The sequence below is a fragment of the Colletotrichum scovillei genome, assembly GCF_011075155.1.
Source record: "Colletotrichum scovillei strain TJNH1 chromosome Unknown Contig00006, whole genome shotgun sequence".
In the NCBI taxonomy this organism is placed as follows: domain Eukaryota; kingdom Fungi; phylum Ascomycota; class Sordariomycetes; order Glomerellales; family Glomerellaceae; genus Colletotrichum; species Colletotrichum scovillei.
Window position 1 is genome coordinate 4,853,664 of NW_023336264.1, and position 25,858 is coordinate 4,879,521.

Consider the following 25,858-nt stretch of genomic DNA (forward strand, 5'->3'; position numbering starts at 1 on the left):
CTATTTTGGCTGATCTTTACGAGATTACAAAGTCTTTTACTACTCCGTTCATCTTTACACACATTCACATTGATCCTATCGAGTTGAACGGAGGCTAGTATACGCGAAGATAGCTAACATGTTCTATTTAGACGAGCAATAACAACGATGTTTGAACGTAACCATGAGATGGAGGAGGATGCGTGTATGGAAAATTTGAGATGTTGCTTCTGCTGTTTTTGGTATCTTTGTTGAAAATTACTTCTCTTCTTATAGGCTCTTGAGAGGTCCCAGATTCTCTTCAATGACGACTGTGAAAGGATGCTGGATAGGAATCTACCCTCTGAAACTGACACAAAGAAACACTCGCTCTCACACTTGAGTAGAACAATCAACGGAGAAATATCATTTGAGCAAGTCATAGGTCCTGCGTATTCGGACAGTAGGGGATCAGGGTCCGTCAACCTGAAGTGTTAATCTGGATAGAAACTTTGGCTGCTAATCGGGCCATCACGACTGACAACGCGTGCTCTATTATACCTGCTTAGAATAGGGGTCCTTACACTGCAAGTTTATGATATATAATACAGCAGACACCAGCGGTCACGGCATATAGATGGAGACACTGTGAAGTAAACATTGAGGTGCGTGGAATGGATTTGTTCGCATACATGGTCTTAGATACAATACTCTACAGCGCGAAGTCTCGGTAGACGGGCGCGGACGGGATACTTAGGCCCACGACATGTCCTGTGGCAATCTGCAGTAGCCTTATCGTCCCGCCGTTCTTCATCGAGATGCTCCACGAGAGTGGCACGCCCGGTCCCTAATGCTACCTTGAACCCATCACCGTGTAAACCCATTGCTTTTGTTCTCCAATAATTGAAGACATCATCATGACTTTTTTATAATAATGTATGCCGTGTTATTACACAGGAAGCCGCCATTCGTATAATGGCCGCTGGAAGCCTCGCGTAAACAAAGGAAGAAGCTTCGATATATCTGAAAAGGGGACATGTCGGTCGCGTTGACTGGCAATATTTATCCCATAATCATGCCCTTCATGCCGGACAGGTCACCCTCCTTGGCAGCAATCTCGAAGTAGCCGTAGATGATGCTAGATGCTCGTTAGTAATTATTCTTGTAGACTTTGGACAGACGGAAACTTACGTGACAGCCAGGAGAGTACCAGTGCCGGAGCCGAGGGCGCCCATGAGGTCGCTGGCAACGGAGAGAGCACCGATGCAAGCACCGCCAAAGGCAGCGGCAGTGGGGATGATGCGCTTGAGCTCCTTGTACATGCTCTGGTCGCGGTGACCGGCCATGACAAGACCCTGGTCCTTGAGCTGCTTGGCGACATCGCGGGGGCTGGAGCCGGAAACCTCAATCCAGGTCTTGGAGAAGATGGCGCAGGCACCCAGCATGTAGACGATGTAGACAGCGGTGTGGATGGGGTCGAGGAGGGCGTCCTTGAAGTTCAGGGGAGGAGACATGTAGTAAGCCAGACCGGAGATGGCAGAGAGCTGAGCAGAGCCGTCCTTGGCCTCCCAGACACCGAAAAGACGGACGAGGAGGTTGTCAGAGAAGCGGGAGTACAGCATCTGGCTGATGAGGAAGATGTTGGAGGACAGAGCGGACTGCAGCATGATGGGCATGTTGGAGGTGTAGAAGAGGCGGACGGGGTAAGAGCCGCGGGCACCACGCTGGCGGGAGGACTTGACGGGGATCTCGACGCGGAAGCCCTGGAGGTAGATGACAGCGGCGAAGACGAGGATGGTGGCCAGAAGGTTCATGATGTTGGGGAGGTTCTGGCGGTAGAAGGCCTCCTGGAGAGCGCGCTGCTTGTTGGGCCAGGTGAGGAGAAGGTGGAAAAGGGCAATGACGGCACCCTCGAACTCGGGGCCACGACCGGTGTTAATGGTGGTGGGGGAGAAGGCCTTCCACATGATGGACTCGCAAATGTTTGTGGCGATGAAGAGAGAGATACCAGAGCCGAGGCCGTATCCCTTCTGGAGGAGCTCGTCAAGGAGAATGACGATCATGCCAGCAACGAAGAGCTGGAGAACGAGGAGGAAGACGATACCGGCGCCAAGGTCGGAAGGTCGGCCGTAGAGACCGGTGAAGACGTAGACAGTGGCGGTACCGGCGGAGAGAATGAAGGCAAAGAGCTTCTGGGCGGTCTGGTACAGCTCGCGGTCGCTCTTGAGGTCGAGGTTGACGTCGATCATGTGGGTACCAGCGAGGAGCTGGAAGACCATGCCGGAGGAGATGATGGGAGTGATACCCAGCTCCATCAGGGTTCCGCGGTTACTCGCCATAACCATACGCAGCCAGTATAGGGGATCCGAGTTGTCGGAAGAGACAATGCCGTACAGGGGCATCTGGCTCATGACCAAGAAGATGAGGAGGGTGAGGGCCGTCCACATCAGCTTCTGGTTGAAGGGAACCTTGGTCTCCGGCTGCTGAACCTCAGGGAGGAACGGCACGAACGGCTTGACCAGGTCGAGGAACCGTACTGTGATGCGAAAGCGCGTTGGTTAGCCATTGAGTTGTCCTAGTAAGATGTGGTTGCTCGTTGGCCATCGCGGAGGCATCGTTGGCGACAGATATCGCGCGCGTGTCCTTTTTGGAGCTATGCGCCCCAAAGCACGCGATTCGCGGAGGTTGACGAGGTTAGGTGGATGAACTTACGGGAACTCATGATGGGCTGTTACACTGGGCAGAAATCAATAAACAAAAGGATTAATTCATCCAGATGAAGAAGGGGAAAGAAGAGAGAGAGAGATAGAGAGCGACAATGGCTCCAGAGGTTGTGGCGAAGGGGGTGAGGAGTAGTGGTGATGGGGAGATGGAGAGAGGAGGTTATTAAGGGGAGAGGGAGCAAGAGGAGCGGGAGGGAAGCCCAAAAAAGAGGGTCGGCTGCGATCTGGCTTCAAAAACGCCAAATTGTCGATGTGTCCAAAATTTTGGTGGAGCTTTGTCAGAACACGTGATGCGTCCAATCACTCAGTGCCTTTACCTTACTACGTAGAGTACCTATTACCTCCTAAAATGACCTAGGAATTGGGGAATTCAGGGGACAGCTTTAAGCTGTGCTCCTCCACATTTTCGGCTCGAGCTTCCAGCCAGGGGTCTTCAGGGATCCCAGCGCCCACCCAATCCAGTGCCTGCCCGCTAAACTTTTTTTCTTCTGGCGCGTTCCGACGCATTCTGATGCCACCTGCCTCCCAATCTCCTCCAGAATTTGGAGTACCTAACTGTCACCATTCAGAGTCATCACCGAGTCACCCAAGACTCACCACCACAGGACACGAAACAGCATCTGCAGTCGCGATGCTGTAAACCTCCCTCGTGTCCTTTCTCGGTGGTTCTCTGGGTATGATCTTTCGGTCTGTGATAGGCCGAAGGTTCATACACAATGTTGTTGGCAACATGACAGCCCGAAATGCGCCCGCGGAACCCTTGGTGGTTATCTTGGGATCGACCGGAACTGGAAAATCAGAGGTGAGTTGAGGAAGCAGTCGTATCGTTACCATGCGTATTGGCTGACAGTGTCCGTGCGCAGCTCGCAGTCGAACTTGCGACTCGCTACAATGGCGAAATCATCAACGCAGACGCCATGCAAATGTACAAAGGCCTGCCCATCATCACGAACAAGATCACCACCCAAGAACGCCGCGGTGTCCCTCACCACTTACTCGATCACATTGGCCTCGACGAGCCCACTTGGATAGTCGAAGACTTCAAGCGCGAAGCGAACAGGGTCATCCGTGAGATACGCAGCCGGGGCAACTTGCCCATCGTCGTCGGCGGAACGCACTACTACACCAATGCGCTGCTCTTTGAAGACACCCTCATCGGCCCTGAAGATGAGAAAGCCAAAGACGGCGCTGCAGACGTCAAGGACGAAGACGCATCTTCGTTTCCGATTCTGAACGAACCCACCGAGGTCATACTCGCCAAGCTGCGCGAAGTCGATCCCGTCATGGCGGACCGGTGGCATCCCAACGACCGGCGCAAGATCTCGCGCTCGCTGCACATATACCTCCAACACGGCCGTCCAGCGTCGGAGATTTACGCAGAGCAGCGCCAGCGCAAGACAGCCGAGAACACGCCCGACGGTGGTGGCAGTGCAAGCCCTTGGCAAACACTGCTCTTCTGGGTGTATTCCGAGCCGGACGTGCTTAAGGAGCGCCTCGATAAACGCGTGGACAAGATGCTCACCGTTGGCCTCAACGACGAGACACAATCCATGTATGAATACGTCCAGGCCAAGGAGGCCGCTGGCCAAGAGGTGGACTACACCCGCGGTATCTGGCAGTCGATCGGCTTCAAGGAGTTCTCGCCTTACCTTAAGGCCCTGAACACGAGCGATCCTGCCACCGATTCGGAGACGTTGGACGCTCTCAGAGCCGCGGGGCTTGAGGAGATGAAGACATCAACCCGACAGTACGCAAAATACCAAACGCGTTGGATCCGCACCAAGATTGTGCCTCTTCTCCAAGAGCAACCGGGTGCGCTGGATCACCTCTTCGTCATGAACAGCACCGACGTGTCGCAATGGTCGTCCAACGTCGCCGAACCAGCCGTCGATGTCGCAAAGCGATTCCTCGAGGGCGAGGCCATGCCCGCGCCCGCGGACTTGTCGGAGATGGCGCGGGAGGTTCTCAGGGAAGCAACAGCGCAGACGGAGCGCACGCTGTGTCGGCGGACGTGCGAGGTCTGCAAGACGACGTGCGTCACAGAGCAGGATTGGACAAAGCACGTCAAGAGCCGGCGGCACAACGTGCTGATGAAGAAGACGAAGAGGAGGGCGCTGGTTGCTACCGAGAGGCCCTTGGCCGTCGTGCCTGCCGAGGCTGAAGGAGAGAAAGATGGCAGCGCGGAGGATCGTGGGTCGAGTCCCGAGGTTGATGGGCTAGGTATGTTTGATGCGCCGTCGTGAGATGGTCAACCTCGTCAGATCAATGAGAGAGAAAACAAAAGACTCGTAGTTGGGAACTCTGCTCATGTCTCTTCATCCCTTGCCCGTTCTTCTGACCATGTTCGTCGTCTGCTCTTACCGAAGCCATGTGCGACTTGTGAGGCTTGGCTCGTTCTGGGTCCGAATGCGACATGGTCTAGATCGTTTCCTCCCCCCCCTTCCATCCCTTCCATCTTACCATCCCTCCCACCCTCAGGTGATCACCACCCATCCCATGGGGTTGCAACGAGCCAAGCAAGATCCAATGTCACAAAGCTTGTTTTTCTGGTTCTTTGAAAATCCCCAAGAATTTGTCCCGCGTACTCCGTATTTGCTGCCACTATTTAAACACCTTGTGAGAGGATCGTACGAAGGATACGCGGGATTGGGGATGTGATTGCAATCGTATTCGCTTCTACCCCACGCCATTGCTGGTTTCCTTAACTTTGTAGTGTATGGATAAGCATAAAACCTACCTGAATTTCTGACCAAGCTTTCCTTTCGCTTGTTGGATCACATCACCCCTCTCGCTTTGCCCTGGCACGTTCGTATTCCTCGCTTTCGCTTTCCGTTAGACCTGAGGAAAGCGAGCTAAACGAGCAAGAAGGGAAAGCCAAACGGTTAAACTCCACCTTTTTGGCTTGCGTCAGGAAAGTTGAGGGACGATTGGGGGAACCTGGACTGCTGCCCAAACATCAGATCAGCAGGGCCCGGATCAGCAGGAGGACGGTGATATTTCTTCGGTCCATGTTTGGAAGTATAGGAGTTCTCGAAATCCGAATCCCGTTGGACAGGATGGGAGTGGTATTTTCACAGGCTGGGATTTTTCGTCTTGGTTCCTGTGACGTCGTCACTATACGACCGGTGCTTTTCTTGACCCTTTATCGTTTTATGCAGCGGTAGCCGTACTTGATATCCCAGAGGTTGCTCTTCGGCCGAGTCTGGTTTGGCGGGCACACGGGGGGCAGTTTAGACCGCCGTTTTCCAGGCAATCTCTCCTGAATTAGCATCATTTTCCCGCCCAAAAACCTTCAAATATTCCACAAAAAATGCCAGGTTATCTAAAAACTGATTCAAGTATCTTCTAAATATTTTAAAAATATTTTATGACATTTTACTGTTACTATAGTAGAGATATATTTACTAGTTGTGCCCATTTTGTAATCGGCGATGTGAACCATCCCCCACGCGGCAGCGCCTTGATCATGAAGCAAGCTGTACCAACTTTCGGCCGAGTGAGTCTCAGTCAGACGACATCGAGCGGAGCACTGCAATTTTAACCCCCCCGGAGAGATTGAGGGGATTGGAGACGCTTCGACGCAGGCTTTCTGATTTTATTAGCGGCGCGTGAGCACTGCATTTTTAATCCTCACTGAGAGGCTCTTCATCCTCAAAACTCATGTCAGGTAAAGAGGTGAAGAAATTCACTGCGTTTTTAGCTGCTCCAAGGGGAATCACTGGTTTGACGGGCGCTCGATGCTTCTGAGAAGATCTCACTTACAGCCATTCAGTCAAGTCATCTGTAGGATACTTTGAACTCCCCGGTGTATTGCGTACTCTTTTTTAGAAACCAAATCTACAAACAAGCCTCATCCGTTGTATCCCAATAGCAGTACTCAAAACAGTGTTGTAAGTGAAGATCATCTCGATCTTTCGTCTCCCTCGCCCACCCGTTCTCCCCATCTCATTCTTTACTTCTCAATCTCAGCCTTAACCCAAGCCTCCAACCCGCCCTTGGCGATAACCTCCTGCACATTAGGCGGCAGCTCGCCGACCTTGACGCTCCAGCTCTCGCCGCTGCCCTCGGTGACGATGACCTTGGACCGCCTCAGGTCCCAGCAGAGCCTCCAGCCCGTCCGGCGCGTGAGCACCTTGTCCTCGCCCTCGTTCTTGAACGTCTCGCGCAGGCGCTGCACGAGCTTGGGCACCTCGACGCCCATGAGAGCGTTGTTGATGCTGTTTCTGCTGAAGATGTTGCCGAAGCTGCCGGACACGACGAGCGGGATCTTCTTGGCCAGGATGGCCGTCGCCGCCTGCTCGCGGGAGCTGCCGGTGCCAAAGTTGAAGCCGGACACGAGGATGTCGCCGGCCTTGGCGATGTCGCGGAAGGAAGTGTCGTAGTTCTCCATGCAGACTTCGGCCATCTTCTCGACGGAGACGTTGTCCTGGTAGGTGTACTTGCCTGTTTTGTTGTTAGAAGGCTCGTGTAGTCAAGAGTGTGAATACTCTCCGCTTTACGTACCAGGGTAGATTCCATCCGTGTTCATGTTATCTTGGTCGCAGAAGATGATCTCGCCTTCGACCTTTTCAGGGAATCCGGGGAGAACCTCCGTGAGGCTGTCTTCCTCGCTCTCCGCGGCGGCAGCTGGTTCCTCAGCAGCAGGGGCGGCAGCACCGGCGACTCCCTTCTCAGATTCGGCAATCATGCTGTCGGCTTGCGCGATGAGCTGGTCGAGGGCGTCGTCGATGCTCATGGCGATGTCGGCGGTGATGTCACCGACACCCTCACCGATGATGACCTTGTCCACGCCCTGGGGCTGCTGGTACCAGCCGGGGCCGGCGATCTTGCCGTTCAAAGCACTCGCGGCGACGACCTCGGGGCTGGCTAGGTAGGCCTTGGCCTCGGTGGAGCCCATGCGGCCCTTGAAGTTACGATTACTTGCTGAGATTCCGTTCTCGCCCCTGAATGTTTGTCAGCCGTCGTTCTCCAAGTAATTGCAGAAAGAATAGTACGAACGGTTCCAGGAGACCGGTTCCCTACAGAAGAAAATGCATTAGTACCTTACTATCGACGCGAAAGGGGCAATCAACTTACGAGACCGATGCACGGGCCACATCCTGAAGGTAATACGGAGCAGCCTGCGTCGATGAGTGTCTGCCAGTCGCCAGCCTCCTCAGCAGCCGCCTGCTCAACAGTGGAAGCTGCGGCAAGGTAAAAGGAAACACCCGGCGCGATCTTGGCGGGTTGTCCGTCCTTAGCAGCCTCACGGAAGACGCGCGCCGCAGCGGCGATGTCTGACGCACGCGAGTTTGTGCAAGAGACGAGGTAAGCCTTGTCGATCTTGATGTTCTGCGCCTCCAGGTCCTTCAGAGGCGTGGCGACCTTGACGGAGTTGGGGCCGGCGACAAAGGGGGACAGGGTCTCGAGGTTCAGGTAGAGGGACTTGGCGTATGTCGCGCCGGCGTCGGCCGTTAGAGGGTTCTCGAGGAGCTCGTCGATGCGCTCGTGGGTCCAGCGGCCCTTGACGGCGGCGTCTGTGTTGAGCATCGCCGCGGTGGTGGCCTTGGCGCGGAGCCATCTTTCCAGTGTCTGATCAATGGGGAACAGCGCGGACAAGGCGCCCCATTCTGTGCTCATGTTTGCCACTGTTATCCGCTCGTCGACGGGGATGCTTCGCATGGTCTCCTCGGAGCCGGTGAACTCGAGGGCGTGGTTCAGGACGTCATCCTTGTTGAACAGGCCGCAGAGCGCGACGATGATGTCCTTTCCGGTGACACCAGGGGGTTTGACTCCGGTCAAAGTGATCTGAGGAACCAACATTAGTGATGAACCCCTGAGCAATGGCTAACGCTCGACTGTACCTTGGCAATAGGGGGAACTTGATACCATGTGCGGCCAGTGGCCCAAATGGCGGCGGCATCTGTTCGGACGACCGCCGTACCAAGGCATCCGATACCACCGTAGTGGTTGGAGTGACTGTCTGATGCGACAGCCAAGGTACCGGGCCAAGCGTAGCCCTCTTCCACCATGATCTGGTGACCGATTCCACGTCCGGCGGGGTAGAACACCACGCCGTGCTGCTTGCCGAGATCCTCAATCTTTTTGTATTTCTTCAGGTTGGCCTCGCTCTTGTTTTGGACATCGTGATCGAGGGTCCAGACGAGTTGTGAGGGGTTGTGAATCTTGGTCGCTCCTATGGAGACAAACTTGTTGCTGATGGGCGCCGTGTTGTCATGGGACATGCACTTCCCTTCCCAATTGTAAGTCTGATGCGCTCATCGCATTCTTATGCGTATACAAGGGATTGGAAGGGGTATTCACCAGGAGAGAGGGTGACGTAGTCGCCTGCGCGGACCTTCTTGCCGGGCGCGAGGCCTAGCGAGTGCCGCTGGACAATCTTCTCCGTCAACGTCTGGGGGTTTTCGACCTTGGGGGCGGATGTGTAGAGGAAGTCGGTCGCGGTCGCGGCGTTTTCGAGTTGTGAGTGAAAGGCATACTGGCGGGGACGGGTCGTCGTCGTGTAGAAGCTGGGGCGGATCGATCGCGAGGGAAGTTGGCGCTGCAGAAGACTGCGACGGCAGCTCCTGGCGGCGTGGAGCGCCACTGTTCTTCTCTGTTGTAGAACACGGGAGGTCAGTAGAGCTTCCTTGTGGAAGAGCAATGATGCGAGATGGCACACGTACAATGGGCAACATTGCGACTTCAATTGGAGAGGCCAATGGCCAAAAGTTGAACAATTTGGTCTCCGGTAATTCGCGACGTCGTCAAGGTCGTGACTGTTCGGCAACCGGATCCAAAAATTTGGAGTCTGTGGGGAAATGACCGATGCCGGGGTGGGGCTCCCGCTGCCGTTCTCTGAAATCACCTTTGGAAGCGGTCTGATTGGATGGCCTCGGCACCTTTTCGGCATTCTTTATCGATACCTTCATCCTTATCTCTATCTTATCGATAAGAGATTTAATATCACATAAGGAACCATGATGTGGAGGTGATCCGAAAAGCGAGAAATACGACGAGCTCTGGTAACGAATACGACGCCGCATCCGCAGGCAGGCATTACCGCCGGCTGTACCCGGATCACGGAGATAAAAGCCGGCTCATGATATATAATTCCGCCGTGAGCTGCGGGGCATCCACAAGAGTCAATTGAAACTCCGCAAATCTCTCCAGTGTCTACTGGGTCTCCAGACTGTCTGCGGATACAACTGCTGGTTTAGACACTACCAGTGCGCTTTCGACGGGCGAGCAGACCCGAATAATACGATTGTCGCTCTTGTTCAATTTCTAGAGGAAAAAGAGCAGGAGGAGGCTAGCAAAATAGAATTCCAACTGATAAATCCAGTCTCTTGTCCAAGATACTGGCAGTGCTGATACGCATGCTTCTGGCAAGGAGCTCTCGATGTCTTGATCGCCAACATGTCACCCAGTTGATGGCTGAACTGTATGCAGTATGTAAGTAGGGATCTGGCTTGCTGTCTCTATTGTGCAAGACAGCACGTGCCAGTGGTCACTTGGTCAAGCTCGGAGTGATTAGATGCCCCAAGGTTTGTGCAAGTTGCACATTTCTCGTCGCGGGCTGCTACCCGTGCACAATTCTATAAGCCGCATGCAATGGAACGACGGGATTTCCTTGTGCACAATCTGCAGCCGCCGTAAAACTCACGGATTCGGCGAGCAAAAAGCCCCCCTCCTCTTCGCACTTCGGGCATCTTGGATCTCGGCTTGCGTTCGATTTGTTCAAGGTCGGGCCTGTATCCCTCCGATAGCTGCCCACCATCATCTCTCAAGTAAGGCACCCTGTGTCTATTACACGTGTCAAGTGACAGCCCGTGAGATGGATGGATTCTTACCTACCTTTACCACCCTTACGCAGTATGGGTTCTTTGGTCCTTGGATGCCACCTTGCTTACGGAGTACGGCAGTGCGCCCATGCAAACTGGTCCAGCTCCGTGCCTTGACGCAATGCCGCCAGGGCATCGCCCGCTGCTAGATATGAGGCCATGGACACAAGAACCAACGGTTGCTTGGCTCTCCGGATAGGCACTTGCCTCATATGTGCGCGGGGAAAGAGAGCCAATAGTTGATGGATGCGATGCGTTGTCCGCTATTTTAGACGCATGCCCAAAAGGAGGGACTTTATTTCTCACACTAAGGATGCTGGAATCTCTCTCACTTGTAGGAGAGACTATGAGGAGTTGGCTACCGTCAGGTATGGCTCATTGTGGCTCATGCTCCTTCATGGCATGGATCTCGGACCTCTTGTTTCCATCTGGGCTCACTTTCCAGTCCACCCCTCCATCCAATGCTCGTCCGTCATTTCCCCTCCGCAACCCACCAAGAACCTCCGCAGAAAGGGCTCCTTGACGTGGGTTGAATCTGTCAGGAACTCTGTGACCCCGGCCCCCTGTCTTCATGGCTATTCGTGTCTATCCGTCTGTATAGTAAATGTCTCTTACCAGTTCCTTGGACCTTGGATCTCCCAACTCAAGTTGATCTCTTCCAATTGTTCCCGAACTCCTTGCGGCATCACCATTTCCGTCCCACGTCACTCTGTTCCAGCCCTCCTCATCCTTACTGCCCTACATCGGCAGCCGCACACATTGCCTCTACGGTACAGTTCACACACTACTCCGTATCTGACTTGACCTTGCAGGTGGTCGCCGCTGAGAACCCTGGAGCTGATCTTCCTTGATCCTCGAACTCCCGATCGCTACCCCATCGGCACACCCGCTCATTTATACTGCGTAACCAGAAGCCCAGAGCTTCCGGGCCTCGGTGGACCAGTTCACACAGCTTTCACACAGGTTGCCCTGGCTGTCTCAGGGTTCTCTTACCTTCCATCGGCCGCTTTGGACCTGCCGCCGCTACTACCGTACCATTAGACGCATAGGTCGAGTACGCAGTAGACGGACCGCACATGCACAAAGTCCACCTGGGCATTTGGCCTACATATGTAGTGGGAGGGTATTGGCGTCATTCCTCCGCCGTTTCGTCCGTTCCCTCCGACGACCTGAACATCCACCACCCCTCCTGTCCTGTTTGACTTGCCCTTGTCTTTTCACCTTCCCCTCCACTCTACCTAAGCTTTTGCTGTCTGTCAAGTCCCTTTCCCAAAGGTGTTGGTTCTCCAGTTGTTCGCAACCGCAACAACGTCGTCCCTGTCAGAATTACGACGGAACTCTCTTCTCGTCTAGACAACATTGAAGAAACTCGAAAAGCACAAATTCCTCTTCTTGAGCAACCACTATAGTCGAGATCCAAGAGCCAGACAGGCGGATAAAGAAGCTACCCCCGGTGAGACGCTGCCGACACGTACGAGTGGTCACTTCTCCATCTTGGCTGGGTTGCGCTGCATCGGGTTTCCTGGAATCCCGACGAGTCAGGCCGAGTGACTGTGAGACCCGCGCCCGTTTCCGCTGCTGGACCACCCTGCCTTTCTACCCTCACCAAACGGATTCATACCATACTACTACAGAAGTCCTTGACGTCCAATTTCGTACTTCTTTCTCTTGGCCCGCTGTCGCCGACGCCGTCCTGCGACTACGCCTCATTGCCTTACATTACAATACCAGACTACATACTCTGTACCGGCAGGGCTGCCAGCACACATACTCTCTGTCACACACACTCTCACTCTCATTCTCACCTCACACACCTCTCTCAACAGTCTCTTAAGCCCTTGTCGTTCCTCTCTTCGCATTCCGCCGCCGCGTCCCGCACCGCCGCCGCCCTCACCCCCAAACTCCACGCCCAATTCACACTTCACACACTCACATCTTACGCCCCAGCCCTGCCACATCCATCCCACCAAAAGTCGCAACTCATATCCCGCCAGGAACGAGTTGGGTGAGCAAAAAGCGAAGCCAGGGGTTAAAGGAGCCAATATCCATATCTACCGCCAGGCATCCTCCTCTCCCGCATCACCGCTGCACACGCGTCTTTTCAAACAAGGCGCCCTGGTTTCCAACCCAACCTACCTTGTCTTGTCTCGACCCTGGGCCAGGCCTCCCGTCCGCTCGTCCCGGACCAGCCCACGATCAACCCTCCCCACGTACGGGTTTGGCTTGAAAGACTCACAGACACCCTCCCCTCCCCCTCCCACCTTTCTTTCGCCGTACCGCACGCCCGGGGAAGCATAACGATTCAAAGTCGTTGTCTCTAGCGCCCATCTCCGCCCTGGTTGGTCATCGACAACGCCTGGAACCACCCAAGCGACTCAAGTAAACCCGGGATTCCACTTTCTGCCAATTTCTAAGCCAAAAACTTTACCTTTGGCATTACGGCAGATCACAGCACGCGCCCGCCTTGTGTGAACCTCGCCAAAGAGAGGGGTGGGCTTCCTTCATCCCACTTTAGGGTCGCGTCTAGGTCCGTTTGCATTTATTACCCCTCGGGTCTCAGCTCGTCGCCACATCTTTATTTTCTCATCTCTCTATTACTACGGATACACTAGAACGGATCCCCCTTGCAACTTTCTCACCGACGGACTCCGCCCACCAGGGAATCATCCATAAGGGCCTCGCGCCCACGCGTGTTAAAGACTTGGTTGGGTCTTGTTGCCCCCCGTTCATGGACGACGCCGTCCTGTTTCACACTCTTCCCGTGGCAACTACTGCATAACCGCGAGGCTCTTCAGCCTCAGCCCTACCTACCAATGAGTACCAACTCCAGTCAACACAAGAGCCAGAGGGTTCTGGCCTGTGTTCTTTGCCAACATCGCAAGATCAAATGCGACCGCAACACCCCCTGCTCTAACTGTATAAAGGTGCGCCGCCTTCGTTTGTACAGATACAGAATCCCGAATACGTTCTGACCCGTATTAGGCCAACGTCACATGTACACCTTCAACACCAGCTCCCGCACGCAAGCGCAGGAGGCCGAACCAGGACTTACAAGAAAGACTCGCTAGATGCGAGGCTCTACTAAAACAGTATGCCACGACAGGTAGCGATACGACGCCTCCCGGGACGGCGGCGACGCTTTCACCCACCACGTTTGCTACGCCTTCTTCGGCTGGGCCATCGCCGAGTATGCCACAGCTGCCACTGCCCTCGGGGTCCGCTTCAGTATCCGAGGACACTTCTCCACCCACGACATCCTGGAAGCCGGCGGGCAAAGTCGTAGTTGAAGACGGCAGCGTCCGCTTCATGGACAGTTATGTGTGGGCAACAGTGCATGACCAGGTGCGTAACCGCGAAGCTCGTAGTCCGATGCGCCTCCCTTTTACGCATCGCGCGCTCTCTACCTGCGCCGGCTAGGTCTGACCTCTTCGTAGTTGACCGCAATGCGACAAATTATCGAAGCCGAGGAAGAGGAACAGAGTGTTTTAGGATCCGACGCCGTAACCCCCGACGACAACGTAGATCTACTTCTAAACGATATCGCCGCGATCGACCTGGAGGACGTTACTCCGTCTCCCGTTCAAATATTCAGACTTTGGCAGGTGTTTTTGGAAAGGGTCAACCCAATCACCAAACTCATTCACGTACCCAGTCTGCAGCCCTTGGTCGTGGAAGCGGCTGCGAACCACTCCAATGTCGCGAACAATGCCCAGGCTCTGCTATTTGCCATCTACCTCGTCGCATCTCTCACCATGACCGAATCAGAAGCCAGACAGATGCTGGATATGTCAAAAGAGGAGGCGCTCAAGAAGTTCACTGCTGGCGTCAAGGCGGCATTGACCAAGGTCAATTTCCTCAAGAACCATGACTTGATGACGCTGCAAGCTTTGATACTCTATCTGGTCCGTCGCGATCTTTTCCGCCACAGCAGTCAATTTGCCTTACTAACAGCAGACAGGTATCTCTTCAGGGGCGATACAACCGTCATGCGGCCTGGGTGCTCAGTGGTGTGCTGATTCGTATTGCGCAAAAGATGGGACTTCACAGGGACGGAGAGCTGCTTAACCTCACTCCATACGAGACGGAAATGCGACGACGACTGTGGTGGCAGATCATTATGTTGGACACGAAATATGCCATGGTATCGGGATTCTGCGACACGCTGCTGCCATGGAATTGGGACACGAACACGCCGCAAAACGTAAACGATGCCGACCTCTTCCCCGGATCGACCGAGCCCGTTCAGCCTCGTGAAGGCCCGACAGAAATGGCCTTCTGCCTGCTCTTGTACGAAGTTGGTCGATTCATTGTCGAAAACCGCATCCCCGATTTCGAAGCCGTCGTTCTCGGTGCCATGGAAAACGACAGCCAGGATTCTCAAATAGCGACCCAGACTTCGCTTGCCAAGTACCGGGCACTGGTCGACAACCTCGATGCGAAACTTGTAGCCCTCGAAAAGCGATATTGCGACCCCCTGGCTGGCAACATTCACATCGTGGCGACCAAGATCCGATCCATGGTTACTGACAAGATGCGAGCCATGATGATCCCCATGCGTGAATTGCCCGAATTCGGCACCGAGATCTTCAACGTTCAGGACAACATGTTCCGGATATCGCTCATGCACCACGAGCACAACGTCGAGTTGTACGACTTTATGGAGAACACCGGTTTTGTGTGGTTCTTCAAGCTCCACTTCCAAATCGACGTCTTCATCGTCATGGCCGGACAACTATACAAGAGACCGACGGGCAAATTGGCTGATCGCGCGTGGAAGGTGGTGGACAGGATATATCAGTACCACGAGGAGCTGTGGGACATGTCCAAGAAGGAGAACACCCAGCTGGGCGTGTACATGCTCAAGGCCTGGAGGGCACGCGAGCGCGCGCTAGTCCAACTTGGCTTGCCTTACGACACGCCCGTTGCCATCCCGCGACTGCAGGACACCGTGCCCCAGACGAGCTCAGAGGCGTCGTCCTGCGGGCCTTCGCCGGCACAGACGATGAAGATGGAAATCCCTCCGCGGAACGACCAGCCCATGGACCAATTCCTCGGCAACTTCCTCGACACCACAAACTTTTACGATTTGGACATGTGGGCGGATTTGGGTGTTCCCAACGGCAACATGAACCAGCAGTCTTCGTCAAACATGTTTGGGCAATTTGGGAATTTCGGTGTGCCACCAACAAATAGAGGATGGTGAACATCCGGCAGGGCATTTATTGGGATTTCTCACGTCATGCTAGCTCCGGTGCCTGGGTAGAAAATGGGAAAGAAAGGGAGTGCGTAGGGACCCGGGGCATCTGCAAATCAATCTCTCGTTGAAAGTAGAAAGGAGACCGGGGGTTATTCACTTTGGGGGCATTCTTTGGAATTTGGATTTGTCTTTTGGTGTTTAGGATTTTACAAAGAGACAACTCTCCCACCTCTGTAACGATAGTACCATGAGATGACGAAGCTACCTAATGGTAAATAGACGGGAGTCTATGGAAAGAACAAGCGTACACCTTCTTCCCCTGGCAGAAGCCGTTTTGGCATGATGATTTACTATCAGCCCCCTGTCGAGCTGAATAAAGCTTGTCGCCTTTGGACCTTTTGGCTCCCTCCTGACCGGAAAAGGGGCAAGATTGGCAGTGGTGGTGTTGACTTATCGGCGACCTTGCGGAGACTTCTTCCGAGATGACACAGTTTCCAGTGTTGACGGGTCTATCCGTACATCATACAACGTCACTTGAGTCTTGTTGGTGCCTGTCTGCCTTGCCTGTCTGCTACTCAGGATACGAGACTTGCATATGCATTCCCTTATGGGCTGACGACGCGGGCAGGCAGATGGAACGACTTGTCAGTTTACTTACTCCCTAGTCGCAACCCCCCCGGCGAATGATCTTCCAAGTGCCCCCCGCCCGGTTACGATTTGCGAGACGATTCTACTATTGGCCAGGGTGTACATGATCACCGTTCATGGGAAGACAGAGGCATTGATCCGTAAACTACCGCTGGACATATTGAATCTACCGAATGCCCGTCTTACCTAACTAACACTTTCCTTCCAAGAAACAAAACTGCAATGTTGTCCGTATGGGGAAAAGGGAACTATCCGCAAATGGAGATATATCCATGACGGCCACGTCCGTATGACCTCAAATACGGGCTTCTGGTTCCCGAGTTTACACGAATCTTTGGTGAACCAACTGCCTCATTCAAACGTAAACCCCCGAGGCGGAGGACTCCGATTCGTTCGGGCCCGGGAAAGGAGCCCGTGCGAGAATGAAGCATAAGAGTCATAATTATCTTTTTTAGGTGGGTAACATCCGGGAAGTCAATAGAAAGATTCCCCCCCCAAAAAATCAAGGAACGGGAGACGGACAGGACAAGTGCGGGCTCAGGGCTGAGGGCTGTGTATTTTCGACCGTGGACGGAGCGGAGCGGAATACTCACCCCGACCCCCCCTCATTCCGTCTGGTAGAGACATGTGTGTGAAGAGCACCAAACGACCGGAGGCTCGGGCACATCGGGGAACGATGGACCCGTGAGCCGACCCTTGTCTTCGGGACCGAGGTTGGGTTGGGACTTTACCCATTTTGGTGTTGAAATCCCCGAGGTTTTTCTTGTGGCTTGGGGGTTCTTTGAGTGGATTAGTTTAAACCGGATTCAATGCCCGTCCGCCTGGTTCTATTTGTTCTGATGAGCCACGCAAGAGTCACAACACCCAAGTCGGGGCGAAGGACTCTCACCTGGAGCTTACCAAAGCCCGCTCGGCCCCGTCTGGCCTGATGGGCCAGTATGGAATGATGGGTTGACGACTCCCTTTTCATGCGTGTTGCTCCCTTTCCTCTCTTCCTCTTTTTCGTTGTTTTCCCAATTGCAGCTGCGCGTGGCGTTTAACTGATTGGACAGTCTGCTGGTTTTAAGCGTTACGGTGAGGCTTGACTTACTGCACCAGTGAAGACTAAGATATGTGAGTCGGCATTGAAAATGCCGACTGCTTACCCACGTATGCGCTTGGTTTATATCCGTCTATAAGCGGGTATGGTTTCCCTCACGATTGAGAAATACTAAGATCCGAGAATCGCCCGGCATTTCTCTTGTTGGATGGACTTTGGTGAAGTTGTGGATAAGTCATTGTGGGTACGTAAGCATGAGCCGCGAAGGAGTCCATCATAATTAGGCACATTCCACTGTCTAGGATTCAACTGGGAATGAAGCCTGGCTCAGAGTCAGACCGACCTAGACTCATTCAAGTTCTTTGGGTCTTTGGGGTCTAGGTCGCGTGGCTAGACACGAGCGGGCGGGCGGGAGCCAAGATTGGAGGCTCTTTTAGGGTGGTTCTTTGGTCTGGTGCTTTGCTGTCATTGGCGGGTGTAAGGAGGTAAGAAAGAAAGGAGAATAGAAATCCCCGAACGGGTGTTGGATGTGAGTCGTCCTCGTCATGCGGACATGCGTTAGGTCGTCTCTTCGTCGTGACCGGACGTTTCTTACGTCCTTTTTCGGAGGGTAATTCGTTTTCCTTGTTTCGAATAGGCTTGTTTTGTCTTGTTTAGAGGAAATGCGATATATGTACTTGGCATGACTCTTTTCTTTTTGAACGTGTTGATTGCCTACTTATCTCTTCATCATCGTCGACTTCTTTGCAACTCCGCCGACTACCACTTCAGTTCACGACAATTAGGCATTCGAGATTTACATGGTTCATAACTAGGGACATCGAGTTGTTATTGTTCTATGAGTGTCAGCTACGAGCCGAAACCAGACGAATGACAACTTTGAGAGACCGAATTAGAAGAACGAAAGCTTAGAGTGATTGGGTTTCCTGGATTGGACGACTACGAACGAACGACAGATCGAAACCATCGCCATGTTCTTCAAAAAGCGCGACAAGGGCGCCGTCCCCGCCACGACGCCAACGAGCGAACCACCGGCCTCATCACGGACGAGTAAGATTCACGATGAAGAGGAACAGCAACCCGCTCAGCATGCTCTCACGCATACCTCGACGACGCGATCGATCCAGTATCCAAAGGGCGTGAAGCTCTTCCTAATTATGCTTTCCATCTTGGTGTCCATGTTCCTCGTCGCATTGGTATGACCCTGCCCCAGAATCCTCCCACCCCCTTTCTCGTGAGACTAACACCACCAACAGGACCGCCTCATTATCGCAACAGCAATCCCCCAAATCACAGACGACTTCCACTCCGTCACTGACATAGGCTGGTACGGCAGCGCCTACCTCCTGACAACCTGCGCCTTCCAGCTCCTCTTCGGCAAGCTCTACGCCTTCTTCCCAATCAAGCGCGTCTTCCTCTGCTCCGTCGTCCTCTTCGAAGTCGGCTCCGCCGTCTGCGGTGCGGCCCCGGATAGCCCCGCCTTCATCGTCGGCCGCGCCATCGCGGGCATCGGCGGTGCGGGTATCTTTGCGGGTACCATCGTCGTCATGGTCCACTCCGTCCCGCTGCACCGGCGGCCAAAGTACCAGGGCGCCTTCGGGGCCGTGTTTGGTATTGCGTCCGTCATCGGGCCGCTGCTTGGCGGTGCGTTTACGACAAAGGTTACCTGGCGGTGGTGCTTCTACATCAACCTGCCGCTCGGGGGCGTCGCGCTGGTGGTGATTGCGTTTGTGATGAGGCCGCCGGAGCAGAATCTTACCGAGTCTTCCTTGTGGGACAAGTTGAAGCAGTTGGACTTTGCCGGGACGTCGGTGTTTATTCCTGGCGTTGTTTGCTTGCTTCTTGCGTTGCAATGGGGTGGTGTTGAGTATGCTGTAAGTCCCACGATTCTCCCTTCCTCTCACCCCTATCTTATCCCTTATTGCCCCCTTTCTGTCCAATTCTCTAAAAGTAAAAACATTGACTGATGAATCGCAGTGGAGCAACGGCCGAATCATTGCTCTCCTGGTCCTCGCCGTCGTCCTTCTCCTATCCTTCATCGCCATTCAGATCCTCCTCCCCAACACCGCAACCGTCCCACCTCGCATCATCCGCCAACGCTCCATCGCCTTCGCCGCCTGGGCTGCCTTCTCCCTCGGCGGACAGATGATGCTGATGGCGTACTACCTCCCCATCTGGCTCCAGGCCATCAAGGGCTTCACGGCCGTCGAGTCCGGCGTCCGCACCCTCCCCATGGTTCTCTCCATGACCGTCTTCGCGGCCGTATCAGGAGGCGTCATTACCAAGATTGGGTACTACACGCCCGTGATGCTCGTCGGTATCTGCATCATGTCCGTCGGCGCGGGCTTGATGACGACGCTTGAGGTGGATACGAGCACGGCGAAGTGGGCGGCGTATCAGGTCATCTACGGTATCGGGCAGGGTATGACGTTCCAAGCACCAAATCTTGCTGCGCAGACGGTGCTGAAGCTGAAAGACGTGCCTGTGGGCGCGAGTATCATGTTCTTCTCGCAAACGCTCGGCGGCGCTGTGTTCATCTCCGTTGGGCAGACGGTGCTGAACAACGAGCTTGTGAAGAGGATTAAGGGGTTGCCTGGGCTCGAAGGGATCAACCTGCAGACTACTGGCGCGACATCACTGACAGATCTGCCGGATAATGTGAAGGGACCCGTGCTGGAGGCTTACAACGGAGCGCTGAAGGTTGTGTTTGTGGTCGCGCTGGTGATGGTTTGCTCCGTGTTCATCGGTGCTGGTGGTATGGAGTGGAAGAGCGTGAAGAAGGAGCAGCAGGCGAAGCAGAAGGCCAAGGAGGATGCCGAGGCGGCTGAGGCTGCGGCTGCTGTTGGCGGGGTTTCTGGCGTCGTGGCGGCTACGGTTGCTGTTGAGGCACAAAGGGAGAAGGAGAAGGATTTTGATGAGGGCAGCGAACGGGATGTCGAGGATGTCGAGAAATCCAGGGGCCGGAGTCTGAGCCGTGGTGATGATGGTGCGGCCTTGAGGCAAGAGGATGAGGTCACGACCGTTGGATCCGACACAGAGGGAACGAAATACATTTAGGTGGACGGATGGAAGGGATGTTACCTGGGTAATTTAGGCACGGGAAGAACTCTTTGTATGATAGCATGATACCCCTCTCGATGTAAGGAAATTCAATGTAATGTACTGGATTCATCTGAAATCAAGAAATAGTTGAGGAGGCAAATCTAGGTATTAAAGCCAGTTTTTCAGAACAAATAACAGGGACAATGCTCACATTCGACGGTATCCTCCTCAATCAGCTTGTTTTGCTGTCTATTATGTATTCCCACCTCAAAGAACCAACTCCCATTTGCCGGGATAAAGAGGAGGGATACATAGATCTAGGGAAATATAAGATTGCCATAAACATAGTTATCGCTTTCGCCTCAGCAGCTAGCCTCTAAGGAGGGCTAGCGGGCACAAACGAGATTTTGTTGCCGTTTGTCGGGATGCCTTAGACGGAAATACCTCATTGCTGATTATTCGCATATTCTCAAAGCTCCTCATACTTCCAAGAGCATTGAAACTCCGTAGCTTGCAACAAGCGGCTTTCAAGACCCCGAGATGCTGTGGTGGACTTTCCAAGGCAAACACCGGTATCACCACCAGGCAAATGACGGCCGAGAATCTACCATCACAAGTGAGAAAGGAGGTCTTTGGTATTCTAGGTAGACTAAGACACTACGTAGGCAAACAAGTTGCCACAATGCGGACAAATACTTCTTGCCTCTAGAATTGGGAATCACTTCTGCCTGCAACAAACCAATCGCCCTTTCCGCTATTTGTCTCATGACTGCCCCTAGGAAGTCCTTTCCTCTCAGAGCACGAAGCGGGAGAAGGCTCCAACCTTGTACATAAGCCGAACTGTAGCCGCTTGGTCTTTCTCTGCTGAACGAACCTCATTCCGACCAAGGATAGCCACTTCTTAGATAATTTGAGTAACTCATTCTCCATCCACTATCAATATGCCTGCCTCCAATTCCAATACTACTTCTTCCGTCAAGAAGCCTACCATCGTCGGCCTATACGGCCTTCCTGGTAGTGGCAAGTCTTACGTCTTGTGCCGTCTCAAGACAAACCTTGGTTTTGGAAATCGGTTCCAGTACTATGAGGGGTCCGAGGTCATTGGGAACCTCGTCGACGGCGGTCTGGAAGCATTCAAGCGACTTCACAACGATGCGAAAAGCCGAAAACGACAGCAAGCCATTCAATTTGTTGCCGATGAATGTACCGCGACTGGGCGTATTGGAATAGTCACCGGCCATCACTCATTCTGGAACGACAAACCTCCCTCCCATGACGTTGTGTGGACCGACGCCGACATGCGCGTCTACACCCACATCGTCTACCTGGACATGCCCGCTATCAGTCTATGGGATCAACGAACTTATGATGAACTTCGAACGCGCCCTGATCTACAACCTCATCACCTCGCACAATGGAAGAATTCCGAAATCGCCGCTCTATCCCGTCTTTCTCGTCTGAATGGCATGCATTTCATGCCGCTGTATTTCGGCGGGCCTCATTCTTTTGACGGCATTGAACACATGCTGCGCAATATTGAGACAACAGAAGAAGAGAACTTTCGTCGTGTAAGAAGCGAGACTGATCGATTGCTTCTTTCGGGCCCAGACCGCGATCAGTTGGATACAGTGTTGGTGTTGGACGCGGATCGAACGCTGTGCGCAGCGGACACGGGCTCGATGTTCTGGGAGAGGCTCAAGGCAACTTCGCAGAGGCGATATCCTGACTGTGTGTGGGATGGTCCGGAGAACTTTGGATCGCATTGGCTCTGGGACGACCTCATATGTCCCCTGAAGAGACTATTCAGCGAAAACAACGACTACTCCCTTGCTACCTTTCACCGGGCCATGTCTTTGTATGAGTACGTCGAAAGCGCCTTTGACGAAGTATGCGAGGAAGTCGCCGCTGCTGTCTCGCTATACCCGGAGTTCATGGCCCTGATTCATGCCGTCAAGTGCCATCGCGGCGTTGGCATCGCCATCGCCACGTGTGGGCTTCGTCGAATCTGGAAACTGATATTGGAGAGAGAGGGCCTCGATGATGACGTTAAGATCATCGGTGGGGGTCGCTTTGCTGATGATTACGTTGTTACTCCTGAGGTAAAGGCCGTTGTTGTCTCTCATCTGCAAAGTAAAGGGGTGTTTGTCTGGGCTTTCGGAGACAGTCCGGTGGACTTGCCCATGCTCAAGAGGGCCGACCAAGCCATCGTCGTCGTCGGCGAGGAGCGTTTTAGAAGCAAGACTATGGACGCTGAGTTGACCAAGGCTATTACTGGCGACAAGAACTTCCGTCCAAGACAGGCTTTGGTCCCGAGTCATTCTTCACCACGCCTCGATCCAGAGCATTTACCGATTGTCGACATCTCTGGCCAAGCTTTCGTGGAATCTCTCCTACATCGCTACGCCAACCTACTAGTTCTACATGCCACGAACAAGAGTGCAGCCAAACTTCTCATGACTGCGACACGCGACGCGTCTGTGGCCGGTCCTGGTCTCAGAGCGGCCCATGGACAAGTTGGGCGGTACCTCGCCACCGAGTTTCTGACGGAGCTGCTCGGCCTAGAGACATATCCTATACCTCATGTTCAGGGCTACAATACTGATGGTCATCGACTCGTCGACGAGAGCCGAACTGCCATCGTTGCTCTCATGCGCGGTGGTGAACCCATGGCTCTTGGTGTCAGCGAGGTGTTCCCCAATGCCATCTTCATCCACGCCAACCGTACCTCCGAGCTCACGAAGGAGAATCTTGTGGGAGTGAACACGCTGCTTTTGGTTGACTCGGTGGTGAATAGCGGCAAGTCAATCAAGGGGTTTGTTGACCGTGTTCGGAGGTTGAAGCTGGAGATTCGCATCGTCATTGTGGCCGGTGTTGTTCAGGCCAAGGCCATCTCGGATGTCCTGGAGCCCCTTGCCTGTAAAGGAGACCTCAGTCTCGTCACACTTCGGTTGTCGGACAACAAGTTCCCTGGGATCGGAGGCACGGACACTGGCAACCGGCCATTCAACACTACACATTTAAATTGATACCTAGGGTGAGTTTGTGTAAGCTGGGAGGGTGGCAAGTTGCGGTGTTGGGGCTACGAGGCCGTGTAAGTGTGGGATAGATTTATGCCTTAGGGAATCGTTGGACGCATGAAATTTGTTGCTGGTCCTGCAGCTTTAGATTGGTACTTCGTAAACACTAAGGTGGATTTGAACTTGTGACATTTGCGTGATCCTGCCGAATGTGGTGGTCAAAGGAAAACTGATCAATGAGTAGACTTATGACTGTGTATAAGCATCAGGAGGGATCGTCGTGTGTCGGTGAAAGAGTACGCCCCGAGCTCTTTACTAGTCGTGTCGAGTGTCGGTTTCTGATTAGACTTATTACCCTGATGTTCAGCCGAGTTGAGTGGTTTGCGTGAAAACAACCCATAGCAAAAGACTTTTGGTCAACTGACCGTATGTTGGTCTGTCAATCATACAAATACCATGTGTTCGATATCTAGCCTTGACAGTCTTATGTCTGACTTAACAGCCAAGTCCTGAGGGGTTCTCGATGATTCTCAAGGGGTGAGTCTCAAATAAGCAGACGGATTGGGATGCTATGCCATAGATTGCAAGAAGTCGAGATCTAGAAGAGCGTTGAGCCTAGAACTTTTGTGTCCGAGCGGTTTTCACCTTGGTCTAAGAGATGTCCCTCTGCCGTTCCGCTAAGGCCACATAATCCGCCGTCCCAAATTCAGTGATTGAGCTGAACGAGACCGACAGTGAAGACGGAAGGCTATGACTATAGCTTGTCCTCTTCGTTATGCGTATAGAATTCGGAGTTCAAGGGGTGGTGAGACGGATCCTGCCAAATGACCGTATCTATCTGAGGGAAATACCTCTTCTCCTCCAGCCTTCAACAACGTCACGGGAAAGTCACCTACCTTATGGCAACAGGAAGGGTTACGGGAGGCCGAAACGATGCCACTATCCTCGGCCAATCATCCTAATGCCTCAGTGGCCCGGGTTTCGAGCTCATGGGAACGGGTTCAGGTATGTTTATCAATACTCTAGATCTACATGCGATCGGGCCTTGTTTCGGGCAGCTCAAGAACATGTACCTAGATCAATGATATAAGCCAACTACCATGTGGAAACTTTGAAGAGGCTTTCACACCTTACAAAAGAAAGATTGAAGGGGTTACAGATGTTCTACCAGAGGGATTCATGTTCTCGAACTTCTGGACGGGGCTTTGTGTAATCCCTACACTGGTCTTTCTAGCTTGTGTTTGTTGTAGCGTTATATCTGTTCATCTGGTATCAGACCCCTAGAATCTGGAATGTGTGTCGAAAGTGGCACGGGGCTCGGGATATATTACACTGTCACCGGAGAAGCCTATGGATTGACCTCAACTTGCCGAGGAGGTGAGTCTTCGAGAGTCAGGCATGGACTGGTCTACAGCAAGGTCGCAGAAGAGGCTCGGCTGGACACTGATGCTGAACGCGAGACTGAAGTGACCGAGAGGAACTCTCGCTGCTAACCTAGAAACGATCCTACGTCTTCTCCATCTAAATCAGGATCCTTTCATACCGATTCTACCAGGGGCAACAACCAACACCAACTCCATCACTGTGCATTCGCGACAGCTCATTATCGGACAGAGAAGGACAGAAGAGAAAACATGACTCTATTCTGACCGAGTCTCAGATTGCTATCCGTTCTCAAGGAGCAAACATCAAAACTCAACGGCGCCTCCGTCTGCACGCTCTGCTCGGGCCCGGAAGCGATCCCGCTCGAAACCATGGTCGAGAAATACCCGTGTTACCCGCCCGGCCCTCGGCAGTAACCATTCCTCCGCCCTTAATCTCCCCGGCCGAACAACAGCGCAACAAGGGAAAAAAGTCAAAACATTTCCTCCCCGGTCGGTAATCCCGCCAGCGTCGAAAGACTCAAAGCTAGGTGGTGACAGGTGCACATCGAAGCCCACGAGGTTTCCTGCCGCCGAGCATCCTTTCCCTCTGACAGAGTACTCTGCATTCGTAGGTCGTCTTAGGCTCAAGCAGCTAGCGAACACTATCCATCTCTCCAATGATCGATACACACAGTAGGATGCTTGAGTTGTGTATGATGTGGTTAATGTTATCCCGAAGCGATGACGATCCAACAAGTTTACAAGTTTACTAGTCTGCCCGCCTGTGCGGGTATTGTCAGTCCGCAAGAGTCAAGACGTCTGTCTGACTCGCCATGATCTTCAACCTATTCCCATACTGGCGTGCCCCATCTCCCCCATATCGCAAGGCGCAACAAAGCCCATGATAAAACAACCACACAATCATCCATCAAAAGCACGGAAAAAAGACTAGCACCGATGAAAAGAATAGCCTCAGATAGAGATGATACGAAAATCGTATCTGACCACCTTGGGAGGGAGAAACTCTATCCTCCCTCCCCCCCGGAG

General features: G+C 53.4%; 6 protein-coding genes across 6 annotated transcripts; 4 read left to right on the forward strand and 2 right to left on the reverse strand.

The window, feature by feature from the left end:
- Positions 1–622: 622 nt before the first annotated feature.
- HER10_EVM0002700 (protein transporter SEC61 subunit alpha) lies at positions 623–2,845 on the reverse strand. Its single transcript, XM_035472402.1, has 3 exons — positions 2,671–2,845; positions 1,150–2,494; positions 623–1,096 (listed from the first exon to the last, which is right to left on the reverse strand). The coding sequence occupies exons 1-3, from the start codon at positions 2,678–2,680 to the stop codon at positions 1,021–1,023; spliced, it is 1,431 nt and encodes a 476-aa protein (XP_035332314.1). The 5' UTR covers positions 2,681–2,845; the 3' UTR covers positions 623–1,020.
- Positions 2,846–3,411: 566 nt separating this feature from the next.
- HER10_EVM0005738 (uncharacterized protein) lies at positions 3,412–5,537 on the forward strand (the record flags this gene model as incomplete). The annotated part of the gene is made up of 3 exons (XM_035475343.1): positions 3,412–3,483; positions 3,545–4,798; positions 5,436–5,537. 3 exons carry the CDS (start codon positions 3,412–3,414, stop codon positions 5,535–5,537), a joined length of 1,428 nt encoding a protein of 475 aa, XP_035332674.1.
- Positions 5,538–6,483: 946 nt separating this feature from the next.
- HER10_EVM0004626 (homoaconitase) lies at positions 6,484–9,440 on the reverse strand. Its single transcript, XM_035474262.1, has 7 exons — positions 9,347–9,440; positions 8,985–9,276; positions 8,525–8,913; positions 7,758–8,468; positions 7,680–7,699; positions 7,185–7,624; positions 6,484–7,124 (listed from the first exon to the last, which is right to left on the reverse strand). The coding sequence occupies exons 1-7, from the start codon at positions 9,356–9,358 to the stop codon at positions 6,634–6,636; spliced, it is 2,355 nt and encodes a 784-aa protein (XP_035332523.1). The 5' UTR covers positions 9,359–9,440; the 3' UTR covers positions 6,484–6,633.
- Positions 9,441–11,677: 2,237 nt separating this feature from the next.
- On the forward strand, positions 11,678–15,992 carry HER10_EVM0002869 (fungal specific transcription factor domain-containing protein). The gene is made up of 4 exons (XM_035472562.1): positions 11,678–13,428; positions 13,487–13,846; positions 13,939–14,406; positions 14,463–15,992. The coding sequence occupies exons 1-4, from the start codon at positions 13,318–13,320 to the stop codon at positions 15,705–15,707; spliced, it is 2,184 nt and encodes a 727-aa protein (XP_035332333.1). The 5' UTR covers positions 11,678–13,317; the 3' UTR covers positions 15,708–15,992.
- Positions 15,993–17,966: 1,974 nt separating this feature from the next.
- Positions 17,967–20,628, forward strand: HER10_EVM0009857 (major facilitator superfamily transporter). Its single transcript, XM_035479329.1, has 3 exons — positions 17,967–18,584; positions 18,645–19,262; positions 19,366–20,628. Exons 1-3 carry the CDS (start codon positions 18,360–18,362, stop codon positions 20,443–20,445), a joined length of 1,923 nt encoding a protein of 640 aa, XP_035333160.1. The 5' UTR covers positions 17,967–18,359; the 3' UTR covers positions 20,446–20,628.
- A 1,325-nt stretch (positions 20,629–21,953) lies between these two features.
- HER10_EVM0010248 (uracil phosphoribosyltransferase) lies at positions 21,954–23,456 on the forward strand (the record flags this gene model as incomplete). The annotated part of the gene is made up of 3 exons (XM_035479714.1): positions 21,954–22,397; positions 22,455–23,151; positions 23,188–23,456. 3 exons carry the CDS (start codon positions 21,954–21,956, stop codon positions 23,454–23,456), a joined length of 1,410 nt encoding a protein of 469 aa, XP_035333215.1.
- Between the last annotated feature and the right edge of the window lie 2,402 nt (positions 23,457–25,858).